The sequence below is a fragment of the Dendronephthya gigantea genome, unplaced genomic scaffold (assembly GCF_004324835.1).
Source record: "Dendronephthya gigantea isolate DGI-Jeju-01 unplaced genomic scaffold, DenGig_1.0 000026F, whole genome shotgun sequence".
In the NCBI taxonomy this organism is placed as follows: Eukaryota; Metazoa; Cnidaria; class Anthozoa; order Malacalcyonacea; family Nephtheidae; genus Dendronephthya; species Dendronephthya gigantea.
This window is the reverse complement of record NW_021163036.1, coordinates 827,175-840,500: the sequence shown is the minus strand read 5'-3', so window position 1 is coordinate 840,500 and position 13,326 is coordinate 827,175. Positions and strand designations below refer to the sequence as shown.

General features: G+C 37.0%; 1 protein-coding gene across 1 annotated transcript; it reads right to left on the bottom strand.

Moving 5' to 3' along the window:
• Window positions 1-974: 974 nt before the first annotated feature.
• LOC114523247 lies at window positions 975-13,316 on the bottom strand. The gene is made up of 16 exons (XM_028544113.1): window positions 12,561-13,316; window positions 12,058-12,133; window positions 11,363-11,611; window positions 10,803-11,192; window positions 9,438-9,800; window positions 7,944-8,447; window positions 7,493-7,689; window positions 6,760-7,281; window positions 5,531-5,578; window positions 5,014-5,089; window positions 4,428-4,679; window positions 3,870-4,259; window positions 3,242-3,607; window positions 1,858-2,379; window positions 1,414-1,595; window positions 975-1,202 (listed from the first exon to the last, which is right to left on the bottom strand). Exons 1-16 carry the CDS (start codon window positions 12,567-12,569, stop codon window positions 975-977), a joined length of 4,374 nt encoding a protein of 1,457 aa, XP_028399914.1. The 5' UTR covers window positions 12,570-13,316.
• Window positions 13,317-13,326: the final 10 nt, after the last annotated feature.

Below are 13,326 nucleotides of genomic sequence, written 5' to 3'. Positions count from 1 at the left end.
GAGGGAGTAAAAAAAGTCTATGCATATCTTAACAGTGATCTTAGCATATATTAAACATAATACATTCCGTGCATTATACTTAGGCCCTTGTCAAATAGATGGAACCAGTGGAAGAACCACCTCCAGTGGCGTAGCCAGCCTTGCGATTTTGTCCCTCTATGTAGATTTCAAGTTATTATAATTATTCATTCTTCAGAAATTTATTGTTTTTACAGTCAATGAAGTAATTTACAGTCTGGTAGGAAAAATTGAGTCCTCAAAATAAAGAAATCTCCTTGCACACTACAATATATGAATATGCAATAATCGTCTATATATATTCTCCTACTGGTCGGAATGAGGTAGGAAAAGACGACGGGAGTGTGTATATGGTTTTGTCAGTCATGTTAAGGTTCATCCGTATGTTGAATGCCGGTAACATGCGGTGTAAGAATTAAGCTTGCTGTGTTTAAAAATTCGATATTGCTCAGTGGAATCATAAGTAGACGGAAATACAGCTATAGACCAAGGTGAAGTCAGTCATGTGTGTGAAATGCAAATTGTAAAATTGTACAATTAGTATAGGTAGGTGTTAATGCGATGACGAGCACAATTAAGGGTTAATACCAAACTTTTAATGCAAGTATCTTTTATCTTATTTATTGTATCTGGAAAATACTGTTCAAAATCTACACCACATAAGTATGGAATGAGCTAAACTCCTATAAAGATATTCAGTGCTGAAATACCGATTTGGTACTTGGCAGTCAAGACTAAATTACATCAGATCAACAGCAAAACAAATTATAAAAATACAACCCAATTCCCAAAACAAAGCAATCCCTAATCCGAACGTTAGTTCTCTCACGAAATTTCAGGACACTTGGGAAAAATTCCAGGAAAAAGTCAGAGATCCCAATTTTTTCAAGCAAACAATAAAATGCGATGTAAATTGTAATACTAATTAAGGAAGACAAGGCGTCTCTGCTTAAGTATCATACCAATTTACTTAACGCTTCATAATCATTTTCCTTTTCTCGTTTACTTAGATCCAACTTTGTGTAAACGCCGTCGCATGATTCCGTATTCGCATCGGCTGCTACAACATCAACATATGACGAATGGGAATGCAAGCTTTCTCTTTCGTAAGCGCCGTCTTCCACTTGGCCACTGTGTATGGGCGCGTTTTCAAGATTTTCAGTTGACATTTCAACATTTGATTCCTGTTATCCACGCAAATAAAATTATAACAAGAAAAAATAGCTGCGTGGTCCTTCGAGAAGGAAGCGAAATGCGAAATATTTCGCCTCGTTTCTTTTGCATTGGGACCATCAAGACTTAAGTTAATTATTTCTGCCTAACTCAGTAATTGAGATTATGCACTACCTTGTCTCAAGTATATACCCCATAAATGATGAAAAGAAAAAGAATTACCTGAACAACCTCTGAATTTTCAACTTTCTCAAGTGGAATACTGACAGGAGCTACTACCGACTTTGGTTCTGCATTCCTCCGTTTGTATATTACCAACACAACAATTATGACGAGGATAAGAACCAGCGCCAAACCAGCGATCGACAATATAATAACAAGTTTGTTTAAACTACGCGAACGGTCTTCATTCACCGAAAATAAAAGAATCAAACTATTGAATTTAGTGTAAACGTACATGCGAAGTTGAGCGCATTCATGCAACCACGAAAAATGAAATTCCCGCTGAAGTTAATTTGGGGAAAGTGTACTAATGGTAAAGTTACTCGTCTGAAAGTGCTGGTATGTGTATAAACTAAGGATGGTTGGGTAAGAGTTATATTCTAAATTACTACCCTGATGCATAGAAGATTGTGAACGTTTTGAAACCTCGCCATGAAAAAATACCTGAATCTTTGAAACTCTCGCTATAAAGAGCTCGAAAAGAAAAAACTTGGCTTCCATTCTTTCCATGTCTCCCAAAATTTGCCTCAAGGTACACAGCGTTTCCAGATGATGTGATGTTGACGACTTCCGTGCTTGCATTTGATCGTGAGTCACAATATGTACCAAATAACGGGAATTCCTTGTTGGCACCATCGTAAATTCTTAGAAATATATCGTCGTCCTCACTTCTTCCATTTATTTCGGAATTTGCTACAAAGTATAGACTGTTTGTTGATGACGTAATCTCGATCTGTGTACTTGCATTTGATCCACAATATGAACCCAACAATGGGGCTTTCCCGTTGGTACCATCGTAGATTCTTAGAAATGTATCATCACAGCTGGGTATAGTCATTTCACTGAAAGTCAAAGAGACAACGGATGTTGCAGGAATCGTGATTACCCACGAGCAGTATTGCGAATAAGGATTCATTTCGGTAATTGGTGTAAACGGACTGCTGGAAACAGTTGTAGGACGAACACCTGGAACGGAGCAAAAGATGTCTATTTAAGATTTAACAATGGACGACTTGCGCTTTAGACTAATTTCTAACCTTGGCGTAAAAAAAGGACATTTTCTGAAAGAGCTTACTAAAACTAGTAAAACTGCCAAGTTTGGCTGCGAATTTTTTTAAATTACGGAAAATATAGCTATGTGAAGTTGACGAATTTTTTTATACTTTTGTATTACGGCCAAAAGAGTGTAACCAATTTAGTTACACATTTCCTTACGTAATACAAAAGTATACAAAATTTTCCAACTTCGCATGGCTATATTTCCGTATTTAACAAAATTTCGCAGCCAAACTTTGCATTTGCACTAATTTCAGTAAGATCTTTCTAGCTGTGATGATTTATTTTCTTCTAGTTACTTCGATCAAAAATTAGTCTAAAGCGCAAGTCGCCCATTAGACAACGAGTCCGAGTTGTCTATGAGCGAATAGTTGACGAAGGCGAAGCCTGAGTTGACTATTGGTCATAGACGACGAAGGCGAGTTGTCTCATTCTTTTAGTATACACCCTGTACCTAGATATATTAATTTCGAAAAATAATCGATACCCCGCAATTACACCGAAAAATAATTTAATTATTTCAATTTTATACGGTCGCGCGAGCGAATTTTTTCCAAACGTTCACCATCACGAATAGACAATGGTTGAGTAGCCAATCAGAATGTAGGATTTATAATAGACAATAGTCAGGTGTATACTAATATAAAATAGTCAAGGCTCTCTATAACTTTGCATATAATGTACAAAGTATTTCAAATAATGAGCTGAACATTTCAATCACAGATTGTAAAACGTCTTAAAACCTCTTCATGCATGAAATCATACGGCATACCTAAATCTTTTAAACTCCCGTTGTAATAATGGGCTTGAAATGAAAAATTTTGTCTTCCAATCATTCCTGAGTTTGCTACAACGTATAAACTATTTGTTGATGAGAAAATCTTGACTTGTTTGTTTGCATTTGATCCACAATAGGAGCCCAACAATGGGGCTTTCCCGTTAGCACCATCGTAGATTCTTAGAAACATGTCATCACAGCTGGGTATAGTTATTTCACTAAAATTCAAGGAAATAACAGATGTTTCAGGAATGGTAATTAGCCACGAGCAGTATTGGGAACGAGGATCCATTTCGGTAACTGGTGCTGGATAAGATCTGAACGACCCGCTGGAAGCATTTGTCATCGTGCGACGGCATCCTGGAAGAATGAAATGTTAATGATTCCAGTTATTTCAGATCCCAGGCTAAATTCTCATTTAAGAAATTAAGAAGAATGAAATACGACATCACAGCTAGAGATAGCAAATGAAGGACTGCAAAGTTTAGAAATATTGTAGACAAAAGTTGAAGACTGACGAAAAAAGTGTAAAATTAATAACCTCTACTACGCGTAATACAAGTACGCAAATTATGCCAATTCTGCAGAAATATATAAAACCAGGGGCTCGTTTGCTACGTACCTTCATAGTAACAATAGTATATTTTCCTTCTATTCTCAATAAACACATGGTCTCCTGCTTCAGAATTGTTGTTTTGTTGATGATTTGTATCAAACACAACATACTCCAAGCGACTGGTTGCCCATTTGACCATCTGACATTTTGGAGTGTCAACAGAGTTGGATGTTAATAAATAAAACGGTTGATTCACTGGTAGTTCAATGGAATCATACCATTTACCATTAGTTCGGCAACAATAATAGATTTTGGTATCTTGATTATATACACCTTGGGGCAGCGATCCTCCTCTTTTATTTTGGTTGCGATAATCTTCATCGTCCCATTTCACCCAACCGGACGACATATTTTTCGGACACGCTCCAATCCCACTCTTGTAAATACAATATTCACCTGTTGGTACAGAAAACATGTGTGCAAAGCTTGATTTATTCTTTCAAATACTTAGAAATGGAGGAACGTTCACCGCACAAGCCATTTGAATTGAGCGTTTAATTCCCTGATGCATGCGCTAAACGTTAAAAAAAGGCTCACTATAGACTTTTAGGAAATAAATCCTACCATTTGGCCACAAGGCCGAATCTGTTCCTACTCCACTTGAATTTTGTTTCATACAGAAAGTCCTTTTTATATCATTTCTGTATCCAATAATTTCGTTGTCAAAATGTGAATTATTGGACAGTCTGGAACGCGAAACTGACGGACTATCTTCCATGTCCTGGAACCTCCATCCTTCACTCCATACGCTCGTTTTATTTGGGCATCCTGACTTGGGTTTAGGAAGACCATAGCTTCCACTTGGCCAATCAACATCTTAAGACAAGGCAAGGCGATGAATATTGACTGTATTCGTAGGGGTAACATGAAAGTTCAATAGTTTGACAAAAAATTGCTTTGAGAATTTCTTTCGTCTTTGAAACCGATTTTAAATAGAGAATAGTACATACATGGATGCGCGGATTTATTTCGGGCGTATATATCTGTTTCCTGATTCAATTGGTGGATCAAAACGATAATCTAACTTTTAACATGCAACAAAGTTAATTTATTAGCAAAATCCATGTGAGTCAAAACTTTTGATGAAAGGATTTCTTTCATAGTCTGACCTTAGGCACTGAACAGTGGACATCATTTAGCTGAACTATACCTTGGCCTTGGCTGAATGAAAGAACAAAAATCCAGAGTAAAATATGACTGATTCGTTGAAGACTTCCTTTGGTAACCTATGATATTCAAAGTAAGGAAGTGAAAGGCGATTCGCATGAGTTTAAGGACAGGGGCTGGTTTTTCATAACTTGACAAGCGCCAATCTTGCAATTAATTTTAACTTAGGTTTACTTAGCGTTTCTGTCTGGTCATTTTTTACATTCAAAACCTGATAAAAGTGTCGATCTTTGTCTTTGAAAACTTTTCCGGAATAACATATTTAAGTTCCTACACATGGAGGAAGTTGAAAATTTGCCCTGAAATTTGAAATAGCTGTAGTTTGCTAACGGGTTGTTAACGAACGAACAATGTCGTCGGCGTCGAGTTCTCGTTTTTTATGACTTCTCACGTACGACGTACGTCGACATAACTTTGGTTAATTGGCGACACGAAAAACTGCTCTCTGTAAAATTGTAAAATCAGTTGAACTTCAGACAATAAATCCTCTTGAGTCTTACCTTGGACATCGTGTCTATACCTCGGTATATCCTGGAATACTGCATCGACTGCAAAAGAAAATCGATGAACAACGGCTTCCAGATTAAACTAGTTTAAAAGATAGCGTCAAGTAAATAAAATATAAACTATGCCGAATTTTATCGTGTTTTTGTAGATAAAGCGCGTGGCTGATATGTGCCAAGTAATTCCCTTCCTTCCCTTCCCTTCCACTCGGAAATGACTTGAATGTGATGTCATATGTCAAAACCGCATGACATGAGGAGTCAAAAAAGTCTATGTATATCTTGACATTGATCATAGCATATATTAAACATAATATATTCCGTGCATTGCACTTCAAATGAACCAGTGGAAGAACGACCTCTCTCATATTTAGAGAGGAATGAGTCCCTGTTAGCAAAAATTGAGTCAGATTCAGGCATTTTATACACCCTACTTTATCCACCAACCACAAAATGCTGTGGTTTAACAATGCATGTATGACAGAGCAATGCACTGTATTTTAGCAGCCCAATTGTACTGTAATGTTAACATCCTCAAAATTAGAATTGCATTGCAAGTTGCAAGGATACTTGCATAGTCGGAATTTGGTAGGAAAAGACGACGGGAGAGTGTACATGGTTTTGTCAGTCATGTTAAGGTTCATCCGTATGTTGAATGCCGGTAACATGCGGTGTAAGAATTAAACTTGCAGTGTTTAAAAACTCCATATTGCTCAGTGGAATCAACGGAATACAGCTATAGACCAAGGTGAAGTCAGTCATGTGTGTGAAATGTAAATTGTGAAAATGTACGATTAGTATATGTGTTCATGCGATGACGAACACAATTAAGGATTAATACCATTAATACCAAACTTTTATTGCAAGTATCTTTTATCTTATTTATTGTAACTTGAAAATACTGTTCAAAATCTACACCACATAAGTATGGAATGAGCTAAACTCCTATAAAGATATTCAGTGCTGAAATACCGATTTGGTACTTGACAGTCAAAGACTAAATTACATCAGATCAACAGTAAAACAAATTGTAAAAATACGACCCAATTCCCAAGACAAAGCAATCCATAATCCGAACGCTAGTTCTCTCACGAAATTTTAGGGAACTTGGGAAAAACTCCAGCAAAAAGTCGGAGATCCCAATTTTTTCAAGTAAACAATAAAATGCAATGTAAATTGTAATACTAATCAAGGGGTACAAGACGTCTCTGCTTAAATAATCATACCAAATTAACCAACGCTTGATAATCATTTTTCTTTTCTCGCTTGCTTAGATCCAACTCTGTGTAAACGCCGTCGCATGATTTCGTATTCTTATCGGCTGCTAATTTAACCAACGCTTGATAATCATTTTCCTTTTCTCGTTTGCTTAGATCCAACTCTGTGTAAACGCCGTCGCATGATTTCGTATTCTTATCGGCTGCTAATTTAACCAATGCTTGATAATTATCATTTTCCTTTTCTCGTTTGCTTAGATCCAACTCTGTGTAAACGCCGTCGCATGATTTCGTATTCTTATCGGCTGCTAATTTAACCAACGCTTGATAATCATTTTCCTTTTCTCGCTTGCTTAGATCCAACTCTGTGTAAACGCCGTCGCATGATTTCGTATTCTTATTGGCTGCTACAACATCAGCATATGACGAATGGGAATGCAAGCTTACTCCTTCGTTAACGCTGTCTTCCACTTTGTCACTGTGTACGGGCGCGTTTTCGTGATTTTCAGTTGACATTTCAGCATTTGATTCCTGTTATCCACGCAAAATAAAATTATAACAAGAAAAATAGCTGCATGGTCCTTCGAGAAGGAGGCGAAATGCGAAATATTTCGCCTCGTTCCTTTTGCATTGGGACCATTAAGACTTATGTTAATTATTTCTGCCTAACTCAGTAACCGAGAAGATAGACTAACTTGTCTCAAGTATATACGCTATAAATGATGAAAAGAAAAACAATTACCTGAACAACCTCTGAATTTTCAACTGTCTCCAGTGCAATATTAACAGAAGCTACTACTAACTTTGGTTCTGCATTCCTGCGCATGCGTTTGTATTTTACCAACACAACAATTATGACGAGGATAAGAAGTAGCGCCAAACCCACGATTGGTAATGTAATAACAAGTTTGTTTAGACTATGCGAACGGTCTTCATTCACTGAAAATAAAATAATCAAATTATTGAACTTAGTGTAAAACGCACACGCGAAGTTAAGCGCGTACATGCAACCACGAGATATGAAATTCCCTCTGAGGTTAATTTGGGGAAAGTGTACTAAGGGTAAAGTTACTCATCTGAAAATGCTGGTATGTGTATAAACTAAGGATGGTTTGGTAAGAGTTCTATTCTAAATTACTACCCTGATGCATAGAAGATTGTGAACGTTTTGAAACCTCCTCATGAAAAAATACCTGAATCTTGTAAAATCCCGCTATAAAGAGCTCGAAAAGAAAAAGCTTGGCTTCCATTCGTTCCATGTCTCCCAAAATTTGCCTCAAGGTACACAGTGTTCCGGGACGATGTAATGTTGACCTGTGTGCCAGCATTCGATCGTGATTCACAATATGTACCAAATAACGGGGCCTCCTGGTTGGCACCATCGTAAATTCTTAGAAATATATCGTCGTCTTCACTCCTTCCATATATTCCGAAATTTGCTACGAAGTATAGACTGTTTGTTGATGACGTAATTTCGATCTGTGTGCTTGCATTTGATCCACAATACGAACCCAACAATGGGGCTTTCCCGTTGACACCTACGTAGATTCTTAGAAATGTATCATCACAGCTGGGTATAGTCAGTTCACTGAAACTTAAAAAAACAACGGATGTTGCAGGAATCGTGATTACCCACGAGCAGTATTGCGAATAAGGATTCATTTCGGTAACGCTGGGAACAGCTGTACGACGAACACCTGGAACGGAGTAAATCGATATCTATTATACAATATTCAAGGCTATGAACAATGCTCTTATAGCTTTGCTTATAATATACAAAGTTTTCCTACAAATGAGCTGAACATTTGAATTCGGGTAATAATTCCAACTTTAGGCATAAAGAAAAATGCACAATTTCTAAAGACATCAATTCGACTTTGGATATCAAATATACACCCACAATTACCCACGAGCAGTATTGCGAATAAGGATTCATTTCGGTAATTGGTGTAAACGGACCGCTGGAAACAGTTGTACGACGAACACCTGGAACGGAGCAAAACGATGTCTATTTAAGATTTAACAATGGACGACTTGCGCTTTTGACTAATTTCTTACCTCGGTGAAAAAAAGAGCATTTTCTGAAAGAGCTTACTAAAACTAGTAAAACTGCCAAGTTGGCTGCAAATTTTTGTAAATTACGGAAAATATAGCCATGCGAAGTTGACGAATTTTGTATACTTTTGTACTACGGCCAAAAGAGAGTAACTAATTTAGTTACACATTTCCGCACGTAATACAAAAGTATACAAAATTTGCCAACTTCGCATGGTTATATTTCCGTATTTTACAAAATTTCGCAGCCAAACTTTGCATTTGCACTAATTTCAGTAAGATCTCTCTAGCTGTGATGATTTATTTTCTTCTAGTTACTTCGATCAAAAATCAGTCTAAAGCGCAAGTCGTCCATTGGACAACGAGTCCGAGTTGTCTAAGAGTGAATAGTCGACGAAGGCGAAGCCTGAGTTTTTCCCAAACGTTCACCATCACGAATAGACAATGATTGAGTAGCCAATCAGAATGTAGGATTTGTAGTAGACAATAGGGTGTATACTAATATAAAATAGTCAAGGCTCTCGTAGCTTTGCATATAATTTACAAAGTATTTCAAATAATGAGCTGAACATTTGAATCACAGATTGTAAAACGTCTTAAAACCTCTTCATGCATGAAAGCATACGGAATACCTGAATCTTTTAAACTCCCGTTGTAATAGGCTTGAAATGAAAAATCTCGTCTTCCAATCATTCCTGAGTTTGCTACAACGTATAAACTATTTGTTGATGAGGAAATCTGGACTTGTTTGCTTGCATTTGATCCACAATATGAGCCCAACAATGGGGCTTTCCCGTCAGCACCATCGTAGATTCTTAGAAATGTATCATCACAGTTGAGTATTGTCAGTTCACTGAAACTCAAGGTAATAACAGATGTTTCAGGAATGGTAATTAGCCACGAGCAGTACTGGGAACGAGGATCCATTTCGGTAACTGGTGCTGGATAAGATCTGAACGACCCGCTGGAAACGTTTGTCATCGTGCGACGGCAACCTGGAAGAGAATGAAATGTTAATGATTCCAGTTGTTTCAGATCCCAGGCTACATTACCAGAAATTTGCGACATGATAATTTGCATGTATACTAATTTGCATTTAACTTTCAGCATAATGGCCTTCAACTTTTACTATAAAATACATTAGGTAATTATACAAAACTTAAAAATGCCGTTGCCCTAGACATTGCCCACTTTTTGCCGACCTCTAGATCGGTAGAGCAGCTGTTTAGAAACGTTTTGGTGACAGAATTTTTTAGCTTGGGCATTCCTGCATTCGGCCAAATTTAAAGATATATTGCTCAAAGTTTTGTCCGTGTTCTGTCCACGAACTTTTAAAATCCTCACTTTGATTCGAATATTTCGATTCAGATAGTTAATAAATTGACGTATAATGTACCAAAAAAATTGTTGAAGATATTGTCTTTCGTATTTTTGTATAAACTTTCTTGTACGGCTCGGATTTTTACTGCAATCACTTTAAAAAATATTATCAGTCTTATCTGTAACTTGAATAATACGAAGGCTATACACCCATTTGTTCACAATCATTTGGCCGAACGTAGAAATACCTAAGGTAAGTAATTCGATCATTAAAACGTTGGGAAACGGCTGTTTTATTGATCCAGAGGTCGGCAAACAGTGGGCAAGATCTAGGTCAACGGCATTTTTAGATTTTGTGTATTTACTATATGTATTTAATAGTAAAAGTTGAAGGCCATTATGCTGAAAGTTAAATGCAAATTAGTATATATGCAAATTATCATGTCGCAAATTTCTGGTAATGAATTCTCGTTTAGGCAATTAAGAAGAATGAAAAACGACATCACAGCTAGAGATAGCAAATGAAGGACTGCAAAGTTTAGAAATATTGTAAGACAAAAGTTGAAGACTAAAATTAATAAATGTAAAATTAATAACCCCTACTATACGTGTAATACAAGTACGCAAAATATGCCAATTCTGCAGAAATATAAACCAGGAGCTCGTTTGCCACGTACCTTCATAGTAACAATAATATATTTTCCTTCTATACTTAATAAACACATGGTCTCCTGCTTCAGAATCTGCGTTGTCTTGATGATTTGTATCAAACACAACGTACTCCAAGCGACTGGTTGCCCATTTCACCATCTGACATTTTGGAGTGTCAACAGAGTTGGATGTTAATAAATAAAACGGTTGATTCACTGGTAGTTCAATGGAATCATACCATTTACCATTAGTTTGGCAACAGTAATAGATTTTGGTATCTTGATTATATACACCTTGGGGCAGCGATCCTCCTCTTTTATTTATGTTACTATTATCTTCATCGTCCCATTTCACCCAACCGGACGACATATTTTTCGGACACGCTTCAATCCCACTCTTGTAAATACAATATTCACCTGTTGGTTCGGAAAACATGTGCGCAAAGCCTGATTTATTCTTTCAAATACTTAGAAATGGAGGAACGTTTACCGCACAAGCCATTTGAATTAAACGTTTAATTCCCTGACGCATGCGCTAAACGTTAAAGAAAAAGGCTCACTATAGACTTTTAGGAAATAAATCCTACCATTAGGCCAGGAATCTGTTCCTACTCCACTTGAATTTTGTTTCATACAGAAAGTCCTGTTTACATCATTCTTGTTGCCAATAATTTCGTTGTCAAAATGTGAATTCTTGGACAGTCTGGAACGCGAAACTAACGCCCTATCTTCCATGTCCTGTAACCTCCATCCTTCACTCCATACGCTCGTTTTACTATTTGGGCATCCTGACTTGGGTTTAGGAAAACCATAGCTTCCACTTGGCCAATCAACATCTTAAGACAAGGCGATGAATTAGTTGGAAGACTTTCGCAATTGTATATTGACTGTATTCGTAGCGATAACATGAAAGTTCAATATGTTTGACAAAAAATTACTTTTAGAATTTCTTTTGTCTGAGAAAATTTTCGAAACCGATTTTAAATAGAGAATAGTATATACATGGGATGCGCGTATTTATTTCGGGCGTATATACCTGTTTCCTGATTGGTGGATCAAAACGATAATCGCACATGTGTTACAGTTTCGCTTTTCACAATGGCGGATACGACCAATTTCAATGTATTCCTGACTGTTCCTGTATCATACTTTTAGCATGCTACAAAGTTAACTTATTAGCAAAACCCATATGAATCAAAACTTTAAATTTTGATGAAAACATTTCTTTCATAGTCTGACCTTAGGCACTGAACAGTTGACATCATTTAGCTAAACTATATACCTTGGCCTTGGCTGAATGAAAAAGCAAAAATCCAGGGTAAAATATGACTGATTCGTTGAAGACTTCCTTTGGAAACCTATGATATTCAAAATAAGAAAGTGAAAGGCGATTCGTATGAGGTTCAGGACAGGGGCTGGTTTTTCATAACTTGAAAAGCGCCAATCTTGCAATTAAATTTTAACTTAGGCTTACTTAGCATTTCTGTCTGGTCATTTTTTTCATTCAAAACCTGATAAAACTGTCGATCTTTGTCTTTGAAAACACTTCCGGAAAAACATATTTAAGATCCTACACAGGAAGTCGAAAATTTTCCCTGAAATTTGAAATAACTGTCGTTTGCTGACATGCTGTTAACGAACGATCAATGACAATGTCGCCGTTTTTCTATGACTTCTGATGACGGACGTGGATATAACTTTGGTTCATTGGCGACACGAAAAACCGCTCTCTGTAAAATTTTAGAATCAGTTGAACTCCAGACAATAAATCCTCTTGAGTCTTACCTTGGACATCGTGACTATACCTCGCTATATCCTGAAATACTGCATCCACTGCAAAAGAAAATCGATGACCAACGGCTTCCTGAATAAACTAGTTTAAAAAGTAGCGTCAAGTAAATATAAACTACACCGAACTTTATAGTTATTTTGTAGACGAGGCGCGTAGCTGGTATGTGCCAAGCAATTCCCTTCCACTCGAAAGGATGTGATATCATATGTCAAAACAGCAATAAGTATTTAATGACAGTAAGTATCTACCTAATATGCCTGAACGAGTTTTGGGATTGGCTTTTTGTAACAATAGTGAACAGTGTTTATGATTCGTTCTTTTACAAATCATTTTCTATAGTTCATTGTAGGTACGTACCGACTACCGACTCTGATATGAGGGAGTCGAAAAATTCTATGCATAATAACAATGACCTTAGCATGTATTAAACATGATATATTCCGTGCATTGCACTTCAAATGAACATTGTAACATCATTCTTGATTCTTTAAATATTGCAAGCCACAGCCGAATGCAACTTGCTCGGTACGCGCCTAGTCTTATGCAAGGACTTGATACTTACTTTAGCCCTCTTATCAAAACTCCTTAAAGAATTCCTTGAAACTGATTATGCATGCTAGTTAGAATACTTGAGGCCCGACTCAGACATCGAACTTTCATGTGCCGAACCTATAATGTTAATAAGCTGAAGTTCTTGTTTGAGTTCATTTGTATTCAATTCGGCCATAGACGTACGGGCGCAACTTCGTTTGGGGGGGG